The sequence below is a fragment of the Amborella trichopoda genome, chromosome 2, assembly GCF_054954075.1.
Source record: "Amborella trichopoda isolate Santa Cruz 75 chromosome 2, AtrichopodaSantaCruz75HAP2 v2.0, whole genome shotgun sequence".
NCBI lineage: Eukaryota > Viridiplantae > Streptophyta > Magnoliopsida > Amborellales > Amborellaceae > Amborella > Amborella trichopoda.
This window is the reverse complement of record NC_142337.1, coordinates 34,154,764-34,178,235: the sequence shown is the minus strand read 5'-3', so window position 1 is coordinate 34,178,235 and position 23,472 is coordinate 34,154,764. Positions and strand designations below refer to the sequence as shown.

Here is a 23,472-nt window from a genome sequence, read left to right as displayed (position 1 = left end):
GACTTGATCTCCCATCAGATCTTTGCCCCGAGCTCTTTTATGGGCTTCAGAGGCATGACTGAGATGATGTGGTTGGTTCAAGATGGCACTCTTGGGGAAGGTCTTCAAGTACCAAGGCTTGAGGTGCTTGCCCTAAAGAAAAGGGGTAGGCGAGAGAATGATCGACTCATGATGACGCCTAAGTCGGGAGCAAGGAGCGATAGTTTTGGAAGCCAACGTGTGTGCACCCCTTGAAGAAGGATCACAGGTGACATGGGAATCAACTCGGGCTCGAACAAGTTGTTTAGCCCTAGGAGGCCGAGAGCTGCGAGCAAGCGTCTATAAGGGAACAAGTGAAAGCTTGCCCCTTATAGGGTGCGTTAGTGTGTGCTTAGAGGGAAGATGAGGGGGTTGTCTCTTGTGTGCTTGAAATGGCGCAACAACGGCATTGCCCTGAGCGTTGGGATGCACATTCACATGCACATGTACATGTTTCGGCCCGAGGAGGCCTGATCCTGGACACTTACTCGAGGTAACACAAAGGTTTCCCCGAGGTGTGGCTCGAGTGGATTACCCAGGAGCCTTAAGGTGTGTGCAAGAGGTGCAGGCTCCAAGGTCTCCGCTTCGATGTGTTGAGCCTCTAAGCATAGAGACCCGAGGTGGCGCAGAAATGTATGGGGTAGCCTTGTGGCGACCCACAGGAGCAATGGCAACTTCTTTACCTTTTGCAGCAAGGGACTGGGTAGTCTTTCGGTGTACCTCGGCAAGTGACTTACTGGTGACAGGGTGCGTGTTATGAGTGGCAACAGAGTGCTATCGATGCAAAGCGCTTTGGTGGGGGTTCCACCAGAGCTAGAAGATGGGGAGTTAGGCACCTTTAAGTCCCTTCTCACACCTATCCAGGTTAGGACCTGGGAGCTAGAGACTAGGTCTTTGCTCAGAAGGAAAGTTGAGAACGAAGTTCGAGGAACTTATTCTCATGGGAAACTCACGAATACGGGGATGAGAAATCCCTGATCTAGATAAATGGGTTAAGGAACCCAGAAGCCATGAGTGTGTAATATAAAAAACAAAGGAGAGACTAGCCAAATAAGGACGATCTGACAAAGGGGTAGTAAGTCCCCAGTGGAGTCGCCAAGCTGGTTATAAGCCTCGATCTTGCCCTTTGGGTCAAGTTGACTTGGTGGCACGTGTCTCGATTTTCAAGGAAAACCTGGGACTTGAGACTGCTCTCTCGGGAACCTTGTTAAGAAACAAGGGTCGGTACTCCAATCGATGAGAGATGAATTTGATGTGACATGGGACACACCTCACCTAGGTCTGTGACTCACTTGGGCTGACTCGCGTGGGCACCCTCTTAAATCATGACAGAAGTCCCCCCAGTCCTACAACGGGTTCGAAATCACCTCGCTTGACCTGTATTCTCCAGTTTCTGTGATCACACACACATGGTTAATTTACAAGACAAGTGCGCCAAGAGACCCCACCTTGTCTTTGGGCGAATGCACACAGGCATGTACATCCAAAAGAAGAAGGAAAGAATAAGAGGATAGAGATTTGGGGTGATGAGAGGAATGGAAAGAGAGAGAATAGGGGAAAAGGAAGAGAAGAATTTGACCAAGTGGCAAGACTGACACAGTGGTTAAAGCAGTAAAGTGATTGACCCGGCGTGGTAGCAAGACGGGAACGGTTACTCAAACCAGCACGGTGGTAATACTACTCCACAACAAAACCAACACCTATCAACCTGGCACAATGGCTAGCCTGTCGTGGTAGTAAGACGGGCACGGTAACTCAGACCGGCATGGCGCCAATACTACTGGACGACGAGACTATCATGGTAGTGCTAGACTTAGCCTGTCTCTTGGTCAAAAGAGAGGAAAAAGAGGGAAGGAGAAGAAAAGCGGAAAGAAAGGTAGGAGAGATAAGAGAGAAGAAAGAAAGAGAAAGAAGACAAAATGAGAAGAGAAGTAAGGAAAAAGATGAGAGATTAAGAGAGACAACATGAGAGAGAAGAAGAGAAGAAGGGAATAGAAGAGTGGTGAAAAGAAAAAGAGATGAGAAGAAGAGAAAAGAAAAGCGAAGGAGATGAGAAGAAGAAAATAAAAGGGGAAGAAGAAATAAAAAAAAGAAAGGAAGAGAAGAGAAGAAAGGAGAGAAGAGAGGAAAAAAGAAGAGAAGAAATGAAGAGAAGTGAGAAAGAAGAGATAGGAGAAAGAAAGAGCGAGAGGGAAGAAGAGAAAGAAAGAAGAGAGAAGGGAAAAAGAAAGATGAAAGAAGAGAGAGAAAGAAGGGGAAAGATGAGAGAGACGAGGGAAGAGAAACATGGGCGGCGATGGGGTTCCGCCGTCCATGACCGAGGAGAAAGAAGAAGGAGAAAACATGAACGGCGATGAGGTCCCATCGTTCATGATCGAGGAGAGAAAAGAAGGAGAAAACATGGATGGCGATGAGGTCCCACCGTTCATGATCGAGGAGAGAGAAGAAGGAGAAAATATAGACAGCGATGAGGTTCCGTCATCCATGACAAAAGAGAGAGAAGAAGGAGAAAACAAGGACAGTGATGAGGTCCCGCCATTCATGACTAAGAAGAGAGAAGAAGGAGAAAACATGGTCGGCATTGAGGTTCTACCGTCCATGATGGAAGAGAGAGAAGAAGGAGAAAACATGGACGGTGATGAGATTCCACCGTCCATGACAGAAGAGAGAGAAAAGAAAATAAAACCTAGACAGTGATAGGGTTCCACTGCCTATGATAGGAGAGAGAATAAGGAAGAACATGGATGGCGATGGGTCTCCCCATCCATGACAGAGGAGAGAAAAGAAAACATAAACAACGACGGGGTTTCATCATCCATGATAGAGGGGAGAGGAGAGAGATGAAAGAATGGACAACAATGAGGCTCTGTGGCTCATGACTGAGGAGAGAGAAGAAAGGAAAGCATGGATAGTGATGGGATTCCGTCGTCCATGATAGAGGCGAGAGAAGGGAAAGAAGAAACATGGATGGCGATAGGTTCCACTGTCCATGACAAGGGAGAGACAAGAGAGAGAGGAGAGAAGAAGAAGACACACGCGGCGATGGTTGCTGCTGTGTGTGTCGAAAAGGACCCGGGCACGACTCGACCCACAACTTGGGAAAGGGCCCGGTTAAATACCCTTGTCAGAGTTTAGGAGAAGGAATGTTGTGCACCTGAGCATCACCTTGTGCGCCATGAGGTAAAAAGAACTTGGATAGAGGCCCGGCCCGCTTCTCGGGTTAAGACCCGGCACAATGTGCATGTTCCAAGAGAAGAAGGACATCATACCCGACGATAGGTTCCTTCATTCATGAATGGAGAAGAGACAAAAAGAAAATAATAGGGAGAAAGAAGAGAGAGATTAAGAATGAGAGGAAAAGAAAGGAAGGAAAGAAGAGAGAAAAGGAAATTGAAGAAAGAAGATCAAGAAAGAGATGAAGGATTAGGAAAGAATGAAAGATGAATATGGAAAGAAAGAGAGAGAGAAGAAAGCAGGAGATGAAAGACATGCACAACAATGGCCCACTACCATGCATGTTGAGTGAAGAGAGACAAAGATAGAAAGCAGGAGATGAAAGACATGCACAACAATGGCCCACTACCATGCATGTTGAGTGAAGAGAGAGAAAGATAAAAAGCAGAAGAAGGGAGAGAAAGAAAGAAGAAGAAGATGAGAGAGAAAGAGACACACACACGGCGATGGTTATTGTTGTGCATGTTTAAGATAGAGAGGAGAGAGACAGAGGGAGAAAGAATAAGAAAGAGAGACACTGAGAAGAGGGAAAGGAGAGAGAAAGAAAGAAGAGTATGAGAGAGGAGAGAGAAGAGAGAAGAGAGGACGAGAGACAAGAGAGGATGAGAGAGAGAGAAGAGAGGAGAGAGAAATAGAGAGAAGAGAGGAGGAGAGAGGAAGAGAGAGGAGAGGAGGAGAGAGAAAGAGAGAAGAGAGGAGGGGAGAGAAAGAGAGAGAAGAGAGGAGGAATATCTTGAATTCTGGCAGTCAAAATCTGTAGCAACTTCGATGCCTTCGTGTGTGGAATCCAACCATTCATCATGTGCGAGGTTCGGACCAGACATACATCGGACCTTACATATGCGATGGAACTAATTTCGCGTCGATTGGATATGCGAGCCTTGTGATTTGGCCGCTCGAGTGGGTTGTGCAACTTATGATTTTCCTGTATGCGTCTTCACGAATAGCCAACTTCTCCCTAGCTTTTCTCCCTACTCGGGCATCATCAGGGGCATAGCACATATCAAAACGCTCGTCTTGACAAGACGAACACGCTCACAAAATTTGAATGTGATCCGACTCTGAACAAATGAGATATGAATTTCTGAATTTACTGCTCTTAACTCTGCAAACTAATCTTCTTTAATAGAGATTGGGACAGGGAGGCCGCACAAGCATAGTGTGTGGTCTACCCTATTTTAATGTTTCACCCATAACTTTGTCTTGAAACATCTATTTAATCCAAAACTTATTCCCTAGAGTTTTTCGACCGCGTCGGATCTAATGGCGATGGTCTCACAACATTTTGAAGCACCAAAAATAGAGTGTTAGTTATGGAGTCTGTTTCAGGATGCTAGAGGTGGATGTTTTTGAAATTGTTTCTTTTTCTGCACTGCCTTAGACATGTCGGATTGTAAAAAATCTTCATCGGTGGTCTTTTGAAGTCTTTAGCAATATTCTAACTTGTTTCGAGACTATTCTGATACTACTAAAAACTTCACTGTATGTCAGGGCTTTATTGACCAGCTTCTCCTTTATTTTGCATCTGACCAAATCATTTCTGAAAACAGCCCCAATTTTGAAGTAATCAAATTGACTAACTGGTTGATCAGTTCAGGCTTACAAGGAAATACTCGACCATGTACCTTTCAAGAGCTAATGGTCTTGTCGAAACTCTTTAGAAGAGTCTTTGCAATATTATAAGAAAGTTTTTTTCCAATACTAAAAGAGATTGGCATGGATGAAATTCTATGGGCTTATTGCATCACAGCCCAAGGCCCCACTCAGCCGACCCCGTACTCTCTGGTATATGGGGGTGAAGCTGTGTTGCCTCTAGAGATTCAATTGCCTTCCCTGAAGATAGCCCTCCACTACATAATGACAAATGAAGAATGGGTTAACCTCCGCTATCAAGAACTAGACACACTTGATGCAAAGAGGTTGCAAGCACAACAGAGCCTTGAGACTTACAAGTATCGTATGCAACGAGATTTTGACAAATCGAACAAAATAATATCATTCGTGAAACAAGAACTAGTCCTAGCAATAACAAGACCTATTATCGCTCACGGTCGAATTAAGGGAAAATTCGAACCAAAATGTGAAGGCCCATTTGTGGTGAAAAAAGCCTTTCCCAATGGAGCCCACGTCCCGGTCAATTCTGAAGGATAAGAGGCCATGCCACTAGTTAATGGGAGATATTTGAAAAAGTATTATCCCAAAGCTAAGGTCCAAGCTACACGACCGCTAAACTATTAGCGCATGTCCTGACAGTGCAACAATAAAACTACGCCACCCATGGTCTCGGTGGCATGGCCTTAAAATCCACCGCCAAAAAGAAAAAGAAAAAAGAGGAAGTGGGGTCTTCATGAAAACCAGAAATAGCATGCACCCTAAGGGTTTGAATGAAAACCTGAAAAGGCATTCGAACCATCCAAGCCAGATGGTCTGCACACGCCACTTGGGGAAAAAACAAGTCCCCTAAGTCCATTCTTTATGCTCTCCACCAAGAAGGGGAAAAGAACCAAGTACAGAAGGGAAAGAGGAGCAAAGCAAACCACGAAAAGGAAAGGAAGCGCAAATCACAAGAAAAGGAGGATGCAAGCCAAAAGGAAAGACTTTTTTATTTCATGAACAAAGGTGTGATTACAAAGCATTGATTGCAAAGTAGAAGTCTGTTCTGAAATGAGTCTCTCTCCTGGAGACATGGTCTCCAAATCCATTTCCACCTTCTAAAAATGGTCGTGTCTTCTAAGACGATCGATCATTCTTTTTTAAAAAATGGAGCTTGAAAAGAATGATAAAAACCTCTTGTGTCATTCCACCCTCAAGTGAGGCAAAGAACCAGGCGGTGATTAGGGGAGCAGCCACAAGAGAAGAGCCAAGCAGGAAATCTCCCGCTTGACATGTTGGTAGTCCACCCAAAATTGAATGTTGAAGTGGACCAAATCATCCATCTGACCCAACATCATGAAGATGATAATGGGAAGGCGAACACCATCACAATCCCTCAGAACCTGACGCGTAGCCTCAGACCTTGTTCTTGGGATCGCAAGCAAACAGTAGGGACTTGAAGACACAAACCCACTATGACGACCCAGATTTTTCCCGGCCAGTTAGAGTGCATGGTGGGATAAGGAGGAAGGAAGGATAGTGAAAAGACCAACGTCGGCTGTGTTGAGTGTGCAATGCTAGTTGTGTTGTGTTCAGCATCGGTTGTGAAGAGACCAGCACCGGCTACGTTGTGTGCAGCGCCGGCTATGAAGAGGCCAGCACCAGCTGTGTTGTGTGCAGCACCGGCTGTGAAGAGACCTGTGCCGACTGTGTTGAGTGTGCAGCGCCGGCTGTGAAGAAAGGATGGACCAACGTCGGCTATGTGTCGTTGTGTTCGTAGCGCCGGCTGTGTTTCTGACATGCATGGATTATGAGTGCCACTTGTTAAATGCATGCTGATTTGAGAGCCACTTGTCCAGATTTTGAGCCTCTTGGTGACACTTGGTCAGCCACTTCAAATATAAGAGTGCTTAAGCCTCTTCTCTCACCCACGCCACTCATTCTTACTTCATCTCTCTCTAAGACACAAGGTTTGAAGAAATTACTATTGGAGGGCAGCCATTATTAGGCAGATGAGAGCTGTGAGAAGAGGATTCGAGAAGGAACCATTGTTGTTTATGTAAGTGGATCCATCACCATTACATTATAGTCATAAGGATGCATGATCTTTATGCTTGTAGGATGAGTAATGAATGTGTGAGTGATGTAGAAATTCCTTACGCCTTATTCACTGAAATTTGGGATTTTTGTTCTATAATGGAAGTGGATGCTAAGAATGAATATATGATTCTTAGATCATGTAAGAAATGCGTCTTGTGAGTGTATATTGTGAGAGGATGGTTGTTATCATGTCCTTTACCATGGAATGAAGGTTATGGGATGTGTTCTTGAAATATGTCATATGCTACTATGAAATTCTAGAAATATGTATGTTCTTGAAAGGGACTTTTGAATTGTCAAACAAGGTCCGATTAACCTCAAATAGCTGCCATTAGAAAGAAAAGTGAGTCTAGTAAACTTTTTTTCTTTTCCCACTGCTGAAATCCTTTATGAAAATGAAGTTATGTTTCAAATTAAGAGGGTATATCACTGTTGACTATTTTCTAGATGTTTCACTAATACTACTGTAGTAACTGAGTTTAACTAACCAAAAGGAGTTCATTTTAGGTAAAACCACAGCCATTTGGAAGAAATTTGAATGAGATAAAATTTTCAAGAATAAACTATTTCGAAATTTTTCCTATATTGAAAGTTATACTTCGTTTTATGAAGGTATGTCACTGTCGGTAGTGTTCATAAACTTCAGAACATCACCTTGTTTGGCACTAATTTTTGAACCACCAAATTGGATCCACATGCTTCCAAATAAGTTTTATTATAAATATATACGTCTTGGCTTAAACTTTGATTTTGACACCATCACAAGTTGCTCCACAGTTTGGGAGTTATAATGATATGAAGCAGGGTATGTCGCTATCCCCTGTGCACCGCAGGGTGCAGCTAGTAAACCTTCACCTCTTTGAACCTTAAAGAGGCTAAACGGGGTCCTACTGTCTTTAAACCATGCCCATTTGAAATTTAGGTGTGTTTACGACAAAATTGATTTTGGAACTGTCTTCAAACTCTAAATGGCCCAAAAGTTATGACCTTAATGGTAAGCGCACGTCTTTGCCCTTGATGGCAAGAAATTGAGCGATAAGGCTTAACCAGAATAATGTTACTATAACTATGGTATTGTCATAGTGATACTATTTAAATGTGATATGCCACTATCAGAATGTGATATTGCTACTATTATGTTGAGGTACTGATATTGTCATAATGTGATAATAATATTGGTTATGTGATATATGAATAATGGTATCGTGATACTTATGTGATATGTGAATGGGTATCTACTATGTGAATAATGGTACTATGTTACTTATGAGATGTGTGAATCAGTATCTACTATATGAATAATGATATCGTGTTACTTATGTGATATGTGAATGGGTACCTACTGTATGAATAATGGTACCATACTACTTATGTGACATGTGAATAGGTACCTACTGTGTGAATGATGGTATCGTGCTGCTTATGTGTTATGTGAATGGGCACCTACTATGTGAATGATGGTGCTGGGAGCTAAGATCTTTCACTAACTTCGCTTGATAGGACAGGAGTCAGGATGTGAGTATTTGGGAGGGTCGTGCCCCCCAAATTTATATGGGCACTACGCATTGGGTCACCCAATGGTAGTGTAATGCTCTCTTGCCAGAAGGGCATAAGGAGAGGGTCGTGTCTTGCAAGGCCACTGCCTATCAAAAACCCCAAAGCGCGCTGGGGATATGTATGTGTGTGTGAGGGAATTACGTAGTAGGGAACGCACTTGTCATTGTCCTCCCTCCCGAATGAGGGTAGAGGTTTCAAGCGACAGGATTGGCTTAACCTGAGCAATGGAACTTCTACTTCGGGAGTAAGCCTTACTAGTTTTATAACTGTGATTTCTTGCCTTTATTGTTATGTTGTAAGTAAGGTGATTGTCACTTATGCATTGTCTATTAAACTGCTTGTATCATATTATTGTTAGAGCATTGAGAAGTACGTTGGGGGACTTCACTTGATACCTTGTGAATATGTGTACACTGCATATTGTCATCATTGTTATACTAATTGGAATGCAATGGTGTAGATCTGCTTACTGAGTTGTTGGCTCATTCCATCTTATTTGCATAATTGTAGAGTGAAGGGTGTTGGCGTCTGAGTAAGGCTTCGTCCAACCTAATAGACACATGTCACTACGATAATTGCCTTGATCGACTGCCAGTCAAAGTTCTCCACCACCTTGCCTCCTAGGCATCATTTTCAAAGGATCACCAGTCAAATCTTTCGTCGTCTTGCTTCCCATGCGTCACTTTCAACAAAGTACAATAAAATCATTTGCCTTCTTGGAGACGTTTCCTAGAAACAAGTCAACTTATCATCAAAATGACCCGCCTTCCCAGGGAATATCCTGCTTCCACGTGGATGCATCCCACCTCACGGAGTCCCACTTTGACAATCAGCACTCATATATTCCTCGGACGCATAGGCTATCCTATCCCCTGACATCTCATCTGCGGAATTCACTGTGCCAAGAAAACCCCATCCGAATAGGATCCCTCCGAAAAGAACCCCCAAAAAAATAAGAAAAAATGGGGCATGACAAAAACTCGCAAGGGAGCCACGAGTAAAAATGATAAGTGGGCATGACTATTAAGCCATGAGTAAAAGTGTCCCGAAAAATAAGAAAATCGGGCATAGTGAAAACTTGCAAGGGCTCCATGAGTAAAAATGGAAATAAAAAAGGTGGACGTGACCTTGAAGTCACGAGTAAAAATGCCTCAAAAAAGAGTTGGTGAGCGAAACCATGCTTGTGGCACCGCTCCTATCCAACTCAAGTGAAAACCCGAAAGGGTGCTTGGATTAAAATAAAACAGGTTAATGTAGTTGTTGATTACAGAAGAAGAAAAGACTTCAGCCAACTTCAAAATCAAGAAAAAAATCCAAATCTCTAGCCCCAACGCCAAAATCCAAATTCCTGGCCCTAAATCCCAATCCAAATCTCCGACCCTAGAGCCAAATCCCCAAAATCTTCGGCCCTAGCGCCAAACTCCAAATTCTCGTTCCTATAGCTAAATCCAAATATCCGGCCCTAAAGCCAAATCCAAAACTCTACGGCCTTAGTGCTAAAATCAAAATTCTGGCCCTAGAGCCAAATCCAAGTCTCTGGTCCCAATTCCAAAATCCAAATCTCCAGCCCTAGTGCCAAAATCCAATTTCCAGCCCCAATGCTGAAATCCAAATCCCCGGCCCTAGAGCCAAAGATCAAAATCCTCGGCCCTAGAGCCAAAAATTAAAATCCCCTTGAAATAGAGCAAAAAAATCCCCCTCCAGCTAGATTGGGGCAAAGCCGACCAAGGGAACCCACTAGCTGGTCTAATAAGAAGGCATCGTCGAAATGGAATGGTAAGCCCTTTACGAGGCAGCCTATCAGCACGCTCTCCAATAAAGGAAAAAAGGACTTCAGAAGCATTGGGAAGGGAGCCTTAAGCGAAATCCCCAAATGACTAAGACTCCACTTCGGTCGCTCCTCAAGAAGAAGCTTAACATGATCTCCCCCTCAAGGATCAAAGTGACGCCGGTGATCGAGAAGAAAAAAAATATTTTGTTGATAGGAATAAACACGTCCTGGTAAGGATTCGAAAGATGAACTTTGACAACAAATCACATTTTGAATGTTGCACTTCTCGCTTCACTTGGAGCGCAACATCCGTCGGGTCAAGTTGTTGTACATCATTTTTGACGTACCTACATCCCTAACACAAATAAAAAGGGATCTAATGAAAACTTAGTCCTGCTAGTTCACAAGACGCCACCAGACCAAGGGAACACTACAGAATAAGCCTAACACTAGGCAACCTTGGAAAAAGTACCATCACACCACAAAGATACATTATAACTATAGCCCTATTATATGGGCTTCAAAACAGTATTTAACCACCATCGTTGCATCCAGAACATCGAAAAACCCCTATAGACCAAATTTGGGCTCAATCAGACCTCCTAGGAATAATTAGGCTAAAATTACCTTGAAAGAGTAAAGTCGTACACTATTGCAATGGGGCCTCACCAAAAACAGTCCCCAATTATGGAGATCATGATCTTCACCACTCAAGATGACCTACAAACATCTACTCATCACTCAATTGAAGTCGAATCAAGCTCAAATTCGAACACGAGATAGGCTTCGACAACCTCATTTTGATATATGGCACGCTTAATCACGAGACCTAGAATCAAGATTTTCCTAGAGAGAATATGAGCTCGAAGCCACGAAAAATATAAATTTTGAAGAAAAGGGCATCTCAAACTTTGTGAAGCAATAAACTCGAGAACTGTACATCGGATCATCGAAAAGATAGTGCCGATGAGACTATATCACGAAGGGGTACAAACTGGGGTATAACTGTTGCATTCAATCCAAGGTCAAATGAACCACAAATTCCAAGGAAGAATAAAATAAGATTGCCCGATCGCCAGAATCCACTTTTTCGGAGATCTCCTGAAAAATAGAAAGTACTTCAAGGAATGACCAAAAATGGATAAAAATTGGTGCAAAGCAACTGTGGAAGTCTCCTCTTTGATCTGTAATAAAAATAGAGGCTCGAAACACCATAGATTGCACTGCAGCAATGGCAGAAAGTTCATGATTTAACCAGGTTTTCACTGCTCAGGAAAACATCCACAGCAAGACAATCAAAAGATGTCAAAATCTTCATAATCAAGCAAGCATTCAGACTACGACGATCAATCATCTCAAACACCATCACAAGCATCTAAACAAGCTTCCAACATATAGCAATGGTGAAAGGCCCCTAAGAGAGGGATGGTTTCATCATTAACACAAAACGTTTAAGGGGCATTTTGGTCTTTATTCCTAAATTCGAGATGTTATTGTTATTTCTTTTAATTGTAATTCGGTTTAGTTTTGAGCATCCACCTAGCTTTTGTGGATCCTTTATAAATATAAACCTAGGGAAATTGTAAAAGGATCGGATCATTCATTAATGAAATACAGGCATTGAGCTTGTTTCTATTTGTCTTTTTGCTCTTAACCCTTGAATCTAGCACAAAAGAGAGAGAAAACTTTTTGGAGAGAGAAAACTACCCCTAGCCTTTGCTAACTGCACGACTCAAAACCCTCTCTCCCTCTCCTTTCTTTTTTCTCTCTCTTCACGTATTACTTGCTCCACACAGTAACTCGTGCCAACGGAGAAGGCATGGCCGTATCTCTAGCGTAGATGCAATACCTATGGTAACGTATAACACCTTGTTATCCTACGTACGCTCGACCCAATAGCCCTCAGAGTTAACCTAAGGATTCCATCCCTCAGATCATCGCTCTAACTTCTTCTCCGTACAATTGAGCTGAGTCACGAGAGACATATACGCTCTCACTTCACTCGAGAGATGTCTTCCTGAGTCGAAAAATCAAGAGGGTTCTAATCCTTTGATTACTCTCATCTCTCAAGTGTACAGCATCAGCATGGAGAGGGGAATCTTCACCATCTCTCTCTTCCTTATCAAGTTCTTTCGTTGGACAGCCCCCATTCGAGCGAATCATTATAGAGGATTGTAGCATCCAGCAAGAGAGAACGAAACAGCGAGTTGAAAAAGCCCGAGGAGAGTCTGTGATTAAACCGTGTTGGCAGACAGCAGGAGGGCTTCATAATTGTTCTACGAGGGAAAACTGCCCAAGCGTGTCCCAAACCCCAAAATGACGAGGTAAGCGTCGAAACATCCCTTGTCATAAAAACTCTCTCTTTGTTAGTTCCTATCTGCACATATGAGAGTACGCGCCCAACGCGCGCAGCTTTCGTGGTTGTTTGAGAGAGAATTTTTCTCACGGTCAGCGTGAAGAAAAATCAGGTTCGACCAAGCTCCTTGGGAAACCCGATCATAAAACTCCAAAAAAATGCTAGCAAAGGTCGCCGGCACAATGGAAATTTCACTGCTATCCCAAAAGGAGGCTGTCAAGGGAAACAAGGTAGAAGAGACAATATTTCGACCTGAAGGAAATAAAAGCAAGGCAAAAAGGCAAAAGTAGAGGGTTCAGAGCCTAACCTCCGCTAAGGCCTCAGCTTGGGAACGAACTAAGGCCTCGAGATCAATCCATTTAACCCTCAGTGGGAATCGGATGTGCAAAAAGTGGCGACCTGTGGGAGCATGGTTGTCATTGCCAATTAGTGGATCATACACATTTTTTACCAAACAAAGTTCAAAAATCCGAGATAATTCCTCCAAGGTTATGGTGATTTCACTCATGGGAAGAAAGGAAGTATTGATGAGTGGGTTAAACCATGGAGCCAATGCCTTTAACAAATTAAAATTCACATGAGATGAAGCCATACGAAATACTCTAAAAAAAGAGAGTACTGAGAATGATGAGGCCAATTCAACCCAAACCGGGGCTGACTCATACCACTCCGAAATTAAGGAGGAATAAGGGAGTACCCTCAAACCCTTTGATGATGCTCCTCAGCAAGGGTATCGTGGGCTAACTGATTCAAGAAAATGTGAGGGAAAGAAATATCATCGGAATGAATGGGAAAGTCTTCCTCTTAAGACATAAGTATCAATTGCCTTTGTCCGAACATCAGGTGGATATTGGATAATACCAAGGGATGGATAGAAAATTTCAAGTGACTGAACAACAAAATCCACCATCCCGAATCTCGCATATATATGCCAACCCGAAATGGGCTATCGGCACTTGCAAAGCTGCCGACGCCATTGCTAATGGCACCCCCCAACAGATATGTGCAAATGGTCCCATCAAGTATCGTCCGAAAAAACAAGACCTACGAAAAGGGGAATCACAAAAGACAAAATCTTCTAACAACACGATGGTCCAAGGTAGTAGACATTCCTAGAATCCTAGTACATGGCTGAAAATGCCAATCACCAAATCCCATGCCTTGTCTCCTTAAAACCAATCCCCAAGGGATTAGAGCCGAGTCCCATCAAGCCAAAATTAGGGCAGGCCTATAATGGCGAAATATTCCTTTGGGGCAAGAATCGTCAAATGATGAAATACCCCTTTACCATTTAATGCCATTTGGAATGTCGCCAGACACATTTCCAATGGCGCCCAAGAAAATAATTCACCATTTCATGTCACCCCCAAAGGATCAAAGGCGAGTCCCATCAGGCCAAAATCAAGGTAGACCAATGATAACGGGAGATTCCTTTAGGGCATGTGTCGTCAAATGATGAAAAAACCCCTGAATGCCTTAAAGACATTCAGAATGTTGACAAAGGCATTTCCACTGTCGCCCACACCCTTAACTTCACCATTTCATATCATTCCTCAAGGGATCAGAAGCGAGTCCCATCATGCCAAGATCAGGGCAGGCCTATGACCAGACAAGATTCCTTTGGGCCATGAGTTGTCAAATGATAAAAATACCCCTTAACCATTTGAAGCCATTTGAAATGCTGCTAGAGACTTTTCCAATGGAGCCAAGGAAATGATTCACTATTTCAAAACCAACCCTCAAGGGATCTAAGATAATGTCTTACGAGCCCAAACGGGACAGGTCGGACCCAGTGGATGATTCTATTAGGGGAACATGTTAGTAAATGACCATGGTACCATTCTCGTCATTTGGAGACAATTACAATTCACTGGCGACATTGGAAATCACCATATATTACTCTCTAAAGTGACCCGGATCTGACTCAAGATGGATACCAGATCCCCCAAATAATCAATTGATTGGCCAAAGTCAATGTCCCTTCAAAACTACCCAACGAAATCTTCACTCGGTGTTCATCATTTCAAAAACTTTAATATTTTGTATTCAAATCGTAACCCAGCATTAGCATTTGTTCTAAAACCTTTCTTCCTGATTTCAAAACATTCTTGCTCTGAGAAACAATTTTCAAAAACAAAGGAGTTGGAACGACCCCTATAATGATGATCACATTGCACTCATAATCACTCATGAGGCCATAACTTCGTGGATGACGAGTCCAGATTCTCTCCCCCACCCAACTCTTTTACTGTAAGGGTCTACTTCTTTGTCGCTTTGTCTCTCACAGCTCGAGTGAGATTCAAGCGATAAAGAAGGGCAACTATAGATACCATGATCACTAGTTAGGTGATCTCGCCCTCAGGATCCTTTTGGGGTCAGACGGTACGTGTATCGAGTTTCTGGGGAATACCAAGGACGTTTTTGAGATCTCTCTCTCAGGAACACCATTCGAAAATGGGGGCAGGTGTTACCAACCGGTGAGAAAGGAATTTAAAGGTGGGTTTGGGACTTACTCAGGCTGACTCCGTGGGTGCCCTCTTAGATCACGAAGCAAGTCCCCAAGCAATAAAACTGAATCAGAATCGCCTCCCTTGGCTTGTATTCTTCTTATTTTCTACTTTTCTGTAATCACACATATATATGAAAAATGTTATAAAACAAGTGGGTTAGACCTCACCCTTTTCCTCTTTGATGATGTACACAAGCATGTGCATTCAAAACGAAGAAGAGAAGAAAGATGGGGGAGAAAAGAATTCGACTAAGCAAGAGGATCACAGCAGTGACTAGGCTGATGGATAATTGGCCTGACATGGTAGTAAAACGGGATCGGTAACTAAGATCGACTCACAGGATTACTACTAGACGTCGTTACCATAACTGACGAGCTAGGAACGATGGTCAGTTTGTCATGGCATTAACGCGGGCCAAGTAACACTGGCACAACAACATTACGGCTAGACAATAGGACTACCATGAGAGGCTACTCTCAATCCCTCTTAATTGAACGAAAGAGTAGCAAAATTAAGGCTATGATGAGAGAATAAGAAGAGAAGAAGGGAAAGAAAGAAGGAGGGAGAAGAAAGGAAGAGAAGAGTATGAAAGAGGAGAGAATAAAGGAAAGAGAGAGAAAAAGAAGGTGCAGTCGGGGTTAAGGATTGCTGACTGTGTTTAGAAGGAAGAGAGAGAAATCCAGTCGATGCTAGGCTTCACCGACTGAGAGGAGACGAGAGAGAAAAGTAATCAGTGTTAGGTCTCACCGATAGACAGAGGAAGAGAGAGAAAATCAGTCGATGCTAGGTCTCACTGACTAACAGAGGAAGAGAGAGAAAACCAGTTGATGCTAGGTCTCACGATTGATAGGAGAGGAGAGAGAAGACCAGTCGGTGTTAGGTCTCACCGACTGACAAAGGAGGAGGGAGAAAACTAGTGGGTGTTAGGTCTCACTGACTAACAGAAAAAGAGAGAGAAAACCAGTCAGCTCTAGGTCTCGCCGACTGATAGAGGAGAGATAAAACCAACCAGCACTAGGTTTCACCGACTGACAGAGGAAGGAGAAAATCAACTGGCGTCAAGTCTCTTCAACTAACAGAAGAGGAGATATAAGAAGAGAGGGAAGACCAATTGGCACTAAGCTTCACCGATTGACAAAGTAAGAGAGAGAAAACCAGTCGACTCTAAGTCTCACCGACTGACTGACAGAAGGAGAGAGAAAATCAACTGACAGTAGGTTTCACCAACTGACAAAGGAAGGAGAAAACCAACCGATATTAAGACTCGTTACTTGTGATAGGAGAAAACCAACCGGCACTAAGCCTCGTTAGTTGCGACAAGAGAAAACCAATAGACACTAAGCCTCGTCAGTTGTGATCGAAGGAGATAGAGATGAGAATAAGAGAGAATAAGAGATAGAGATGCGAAGGGGATTGAGATGAGAAGGAGACAGAGATGAGAAGAGAGGAGAGAGAAAGAAGAGAGAGAAAGAGAGAGAAAGAGAGAAGGAGAGAGAAAGAAAAAAGGAGAGAAAAAGAGAGAGATCAGAAGGAGATAGAGATGAGAAGGGAGGAGGAGAGAGAAAGATATAGAGATGAGAGGAGGGGAGAGAAAAAAGAGAGAGAAAGAAGGGAGGAGAGAAAGAGCAAGAGAGAGTTATAAAGATGAGAAAAGAGGAGAGAGAAAGAAGACAGAGCAAGAGAGAAGGAGAGAGAAAGATATAGAGATGAAAAGAAGATAGAGACCAGAAGGGAGGAGGAGAGAGAAAGAGATAGAGATGAGAAGAGAGGAGAGAAAAAGAAGAGAGAAAGAGGGGAGGAGAGAAAGTTACCTGCCCGAACGGTACCGGCCATTTTCTTCTCTCCTTTCTCCCTCTCCAAGACTTACTCATGAACTCAAGCAGAAATGAAATATTTATTCAATCAATCTAAAAATGAACTGAAGGCCCTTACAATTTAGCTTTGCATGTTTATATAGAATTGGGCTAAAACATGGGTGTATGTCCAAAAACTAGCTAGAATTGAATATAATTACAATTTAATTGAATTTAAAGAAATTGTAAAAATGGGTGTAAAAGGACTGTTTTGCCCCCGCCTAATAATGTGTGGAATTTCAATACAGTCCCTGCTGCCCGAGAACATGTGTGATCTTTTGTGGTTGACCCGAAGTCATTCTGATGACCGTTTGATCGATTTTGTGCTCGTTCCTTGATTTTTTTTTCATGATTTATTCATTGAATCACGCTGAGCATGTCGTCACGATCATATTGCAATGAACATGGTTTGATTTCATTTTCGGATGAAGATTTTGTTATCTTGAGTTTTTTATCGGAATCTTGAAGTCCAACGACCGAAATTTACAACAGCTTTGATGCCTTCGTGTATGAAATCCAATAGTTCATCGTACACGAGAATTGAATTGTTCGTCTTGATGAGACGAACATGCTAACCAAATTGGGGAATGATCTGACTTGGAACGAGTGAGATATAGGCCCCGAAAGTGAATACTCGTGACTGTAAGAACAGCCACCTTTTATGGTGTTTTGGTGCAGTGAGGCCACATGGAAATAGTGTCCGGCCTACCCCTTGTTAGTCTTTTACCCATAACTTTGTCTTGGAGTGCCCGATTAAGCCGAAACTTGACCCATAAGGGTTTTTGACCTTTCCAGATCTAATGATGGTGGTCCCATAGCTGTTTGACATACCAAAAGTATAGCTCTAGTTACAGGGTCATTTCAAGGTGCTAGAGACCGATTTTGCTTAAATTATTTCTTTGTGTTCAGTGCCTTAGACATTACTGATCACAATGAAACTTGGCAAGTGGTCCTTTGAAGTGCTAATGAAGATCCTGACCAGTTTTGGGGCCATTCTGAGACTGTCACGAATTTCCATTGTTTTGTAGATTTTATTGACCTATTTCCTACCAAGGACCAATGTGCTGAAAAATACATTCAAACTGCTTGCCCCGCCGAATGTTGTGCTTCAAGAGAAGCAAGAAGGACAATCATTCGAAAATTTTCTTTCCTAGACACATGACCAAGTGAACGCCGAGGAGATTCACATAATGGTGTGACTACGCTGCGCAGACGTAGGGATGCATTGTTTGCGGGTCCGTCCATGAATGAAGACTTTAGGGGCAGAAGAAACTTTTTTTAGGGATCATGTTGAATTCCTCATCCTCGTGCAGACTGTTTGTGATTCTGAAGCTGAGGATTTTGCACGGACCTTGTTAGTCAGAATCAGGCCCGTCCGGTAATTAAGTGCCATGTAGAAAGGTATCGTTCCCATTTGGTCTGGGTTTGTTGGTTTGCTTTGGTAGGCTTTGTTTCCTGCTACATCAGTTTTCTTTTGACGTTCAGAGTACCACTATGGGTCTCGTCTATCGAGTCCAGTCGGGGGCAGGTTCTATTAGCCGATCCCGAAGGTCTGGTCGTGCCAATTAGACAAGCTGACGTCACTGGTAGGTTCTCCCCTCACTTTGTCAATTTATTACCTTTGGTGTATTTGTTTCTAGAGTGACCTCATGGGAATAATTTTCTTCCTCATGAGACTTGTCTTGTCGTCATGGCAAGTCTTCTTTCTTTCGAGTCCTTTTGCAACTGGACTCAGGGTGTCAGAATATTTTCCTTGAAGCTCATATTTTTGGAGTCTCGATACTATGATACCAGAGATTTTTCTTCTTTTGAGTGAGGATTGAAGCTGCCTGTTGAGACTAGTGCTGCATCAACCTGTTTACTGATCCAAGCTTCGTTTGTAGAATTTCACTTGAACTTGGGAAGCAACGCCGTAGAGACGGTTTTCACCAACTTCTTTTTATTTTGGGGCTCTTTTACCCATAACCTTTCAGCTATGTCCACCCTTTTCATCCATTTTTTTTCATGATGCCCTTTCAAGTTTTCATCGTGCCAGGTTTTTATTCACGCAACTCTTTTACTCATGGTTTCGTGACCATGCCTGCCCGTTATTTTTACTCGTGTTGTTCCCTTGTTCAGATATACATCATGCCCGTTATTTTTTATTTTTTTTTATTTTTTTATGTGAAGGCGTGTTTAAGGTCATGCCTTCGAGACCCGTGCGAAACAGTTTAATGTCATGAGGCCTGGACGTGCACTATGATGTAAGGTCATATAGTTGGACCGTGATTATGCAGTTTAAAGTCATACAACTAGGACAGTGCAGTTTAAGGTCGTGCAACTAGACTATCGCTACAGTTTAAGGTCATATAGTTTGAACCATGGTTGTGCAGTTTAAGGTCATGCAACTAGACCAACGCTATAGTTTAAGGTCATACAGTTTGGACCATGGTTATGCAGTTTAAGGTTGTGCATCTAGACCATCGCTACAGTTTAAGGTCATATAGTTTGGACCATGGTTTTGAGTCTTTTAACGTCATGCGGCTAGGACTTGTACTATGGTTTAAGATCATAAGTTGGACCGTGGTCATGCAGTTTCAAGTCATACAACTAGAACCGTACAATTTAAAGTCGTGCAACTAGACCTCCGCTATAGTTTAAGGTCATATAATTTTCACCACAGCTGTGCAGTTTAGGGTCATGCAGCTAAGACCATTGTGTGGGTCGCCATGTAGGTGAAGCTCGCTGTGGAATAGGTCTGTGGTTGACAATCTGACTCTCTGGGGATAAAATGATTAACGTCATACACAAGCAAAGGGCTTAGATGGAAATGGTGATCTGATGAAGGATGGCCAATAGAGGCGGTCTTCACTAGGGCTTAGGGGGCCAAGCTTTCTCCCTGGGGTTAAGATAGCTTGGTGTGAAACAGACCCACCGAAAATTGAAGAGGTAAGAATGACCCTAACTTCACTGGGGATAATGAGCTACAATATGGGTGTAACTCCCAAGGGGATGAAGGGTAGCTCATAAATCCATTAGGGATGATAGGCCACAGTTTGGGTGCAACATCACTGGGGATGACAGGTCATGGCATGGGTGCAACCCCACTAAGGATAAGTGGTAGGACGGACAAGACTTCAACCTGAAGTAGGTGACAATAGGCTGCTTGAATACAGTTGGTGCCCTCAGTAGTACTAGTGGTTTCTTATGTGTATTCAACCAGTGCTGAGTTCTCAAAAACACAACCGGCACTAGGTTGTTAAAGACTCAGCTGGCGCTGTGAACAACCCGTGATATTGTTTGAAGACAACCGGTGCTAAGTTAACAGGATTTAGGGTCATTTGGAAACACACCCAACGTAAAATCAACATGCACTAGGGTTGTTTGAAACATACCTGGTGTCAAGTCAATCGGAGCTAGGGTTGTTTTGAAAACACACCCGACGCTAAGTCAACTGGAACTAGGGATGGATCGATGAGAGTTACCTCGGGCCTCGAGTAAAAGCCCGACCCGGCTCATTGTCACTTGGCTTCCCTTGGATGCGACCGGAATTCCGAGTTTGTGAAGGGCATTTGAGGGTAGTGTGGTCTATATAATGGGGTAAAATCCCGTTTTCCCTCACCTTTTCACCACGGGTAAAAAAACTTAAAAGAAAATTTCCTTAACGGTGAGGAGAGGGTGGTTGGTTGAAGTTTCGACAAGCAGTGGGACTTTGGAGGACACAGTCGATGCTCATCAGCACGTATGGCTTATCATGGTGCGAAGAGTGATGTTGGCTTATGGCAGTAAGTTACGTACGAGATTTGTGGCTCTCGGTGACAAGCTACATACGGTGATGTTCATGGGCCGGGCAAAAATAGTGAATGATGGTAAGGCGTGGCTTATGGTTCCTGTTGGAAGCTAAATCCTTCAGCACAACAGTGAGGTCCATGTTGTTCTGTGGGAGGGCATCCATTGTGAACAGGGTACACTTTTCGTCATAAGTCAGTTCCTTGCCAGGGCAGCCCGCTTTGTATGTTTGATACACATGTTGAATGAATCCTTTGTTGTATATTTGATGTACAGGTCGAGTAAGATACCTGACTTATATGTTTGACATACACGTCAAGTGGATTGAGGCTAGCTCCTTAGAGTGGCTCTACTTTGTCTTCTGACCTGTAACCATCCTCTTACTCGTCAGATGAATTAAAGCTAACTCTCCAAGTGGTTTCACTTCTTCTTCATGAGGAAAGCCTTTCTTTTGTGGGTTTTCTTCTTCTTCATGGCGTAAGCATTTGTTTTAGCCTGTAACCTTTCTTTTATCCTCCGATGCAAGAGCGAAAGTACAAGTTTTGGTTTGTAACTGTCCTCTTATCCTCAGATGCAAGAGACTTGTAATCTCCCTAGTAATGGGCTTTTTGTAACTCGTTTTTACTACAATAAAAAGAGTTAAAATTTTGTTTGGACCATCTTGCTTATTTTTGGTTGGGTCCCTTTGTTTTGAATATGCATTACGGATAGTACCTCTTTAAGTATCATCCATTGATAGAAGGCATCGCCTCATCTCCAACAGGACGTGTTAGTATATAGGCTCCGTTGGGCATACCTTTTTTACTATAAAGGGACCTTCCCACTTAGGCTCAAACTTCTCTTTACGCCGGCCGTGCATAATAATAGGCCTTTTGATAGCTTAGACAAGATCACCATGGGTGAATGAGCGGACTTTGACAGATTTGTCGAAAGCCCTCTTCATTCTTCCTTGGTTGAGTTCAAGGCTCTGCTAAGCCTCTAACCTCATTCCATCGAGCGCGTCCAATTCTTGATACCGGAGATTAGTTCTCTCAACTTCGGTTATTCCTTGGTGGATAGGTACTCACAGTGAAGGGATTTGTAGTTCGAGAAGTAAAACTGCTTCATCCTCATAAACAAAAGAATAAGGAGTGGAATCAGTAGTACTTCGCATAGTATTACGATAAGCCCATAGTGCTTCAGGAAGCTTCTCATGCCAGTTCTTCCTTGTTTTTGATACTGACTTTCTTAAAACATTGCACAGAGTCTTAATGAAATCCTCAACAAATACATTCACCTGAGGGTGGTACATAGTCGAGTACCTCCATTCGAAACCGAATTGGTTAACTAAGCGATCAATGTGATGACTCCTAAATTGAGGACCATTGTCAGATATAATCTGGTCGAGCACCCCGAAGCGGTATATGATATGATGTCGAACAAAGTAGGCCACTGCTTTCCCAGGAACCTGCTTAAGGGGCACCGCTTCAGCCCACTTAGAGACATAATTTCTTGCAACTAAGATAAAAACATGACCAGTTGCTGAAGGAGGGTCAATAGGCCCTACGATGTCCATACCCCATTGTGAGAAGGGCCATGATGCAACCGTAGGATGTAAGGGCTCGGAAGACTGGTGAACCAGGCTGGAGTGTATCTGGGGATATGACTCAGTGATACATCCTCAAACTGATCCATGTACGATTTTGCAGTATCGTGATAAGGCTTGAGAGTGTATTTTCTCACATCATAAATCACTTTGAGCTGTCAGATAAACAACTCAGAGTCGCCATAGATCTTGAGTTGCTTCAAGTCGAGGTCAAAGGCTCCAGTTCGATTATAAGGGCCTGATATTCTGCCTCATTATGAGAACCGGCTTGAGGAAGAGAGAAAGAAAGTGGAAATATTCATCCGCTTGGACTCAGGAATACTACTCCAGCGTCTCCTCGATCTGATTGGCAGGCTCCGTCGAAGGACAATTCCCACACAAGAGCAAGGTCAGCACATAATACTTCTTCATAAGGGAGGTCGCTTGATAGAGGAGATTCTGCCGGTACAGGGTGTGCTACGAGAAAGTCAGCCAAGGCCTTGCCCTTGATGGCCTTTTGTGGGACATACGTGATGTCAAACTCCATCAGCAATGGTGCCCACTTAGCCAAGCGTCTCGACAAGCATGGGCATGTCATGAGAAACTTTATAGGATTAGCTTTAGATATAAGTTTCACTTGATGACCGAGCAAGTAATGGAGGAGTTTTTGTACAACGAAGATCAGGGCCAAACACATCTTCTCAATAGGGGGATAATTCTTCTCGGCCCCTTGCATCCTGTGACTGAGGTAATATAACGCGGTTTATTTTCCTTCTTCATTGTTTTATGCCAATAATGCTCCGAGGGACTCATCTAAAGCAGTCACATATAGAATGAGGGGTCTTCCCAATATTGGTGTCGAGAATACGAGAGGATTGAGTAAATAATGCTTGATATCATCAAGGGGTACCCGACATGCTTCATCCCAAATGAATGGCATATCTTTCTATAACAGGTGTGTAAAGCGTTGATAGCGACCTGACAAGTTAGAGATGAGCCTACGAATATATGCCAGTTTCCCTTGGAGGGAGTGCAATTCTTGAAGCGTCGTTAGTGACAGCATTTCTTGGATTTCTTTGATCTTGACTGGCTCAACTTCAAGCCCTCGATGTCTGACGATGAACTCCAAGAATGTTTTGGTGCACATG

At 43.2% G+C, this 23,472-nt stretch overlaps 1 protein-coding gene across 1 annotated transcript; it reads left to right on the top strand.

The window, feature by feature from the left end:
• The first annotated feature begins 4,968 nt into the window (after nt 1-4,968).
• LOC148783203 (uncharacterized) lies at nt 4,969-5,403 on the top strand. Its single transcript, XM_088859834.1, has one exon. It carries the CDS (start codon nt 4,969-4,971, stop codon nt 5,401-5,403), a length of 435 nt encoding a protein of 144 aa, XP_088715960.1.
• The last annotated feature ends 18,069 nt before the right edge of the window (nt 5,404-23,472 follow it).

Bases quoted from the DNA above. Each gene is read 5' to 3' on its own strand.
- LOC148783203 (XM_088859834.1), top strand. From the start codon at position 4,969: ATGGATGAAATTCTATGGGCTTATTGCATCACAGCCCAAGGCCCCACT.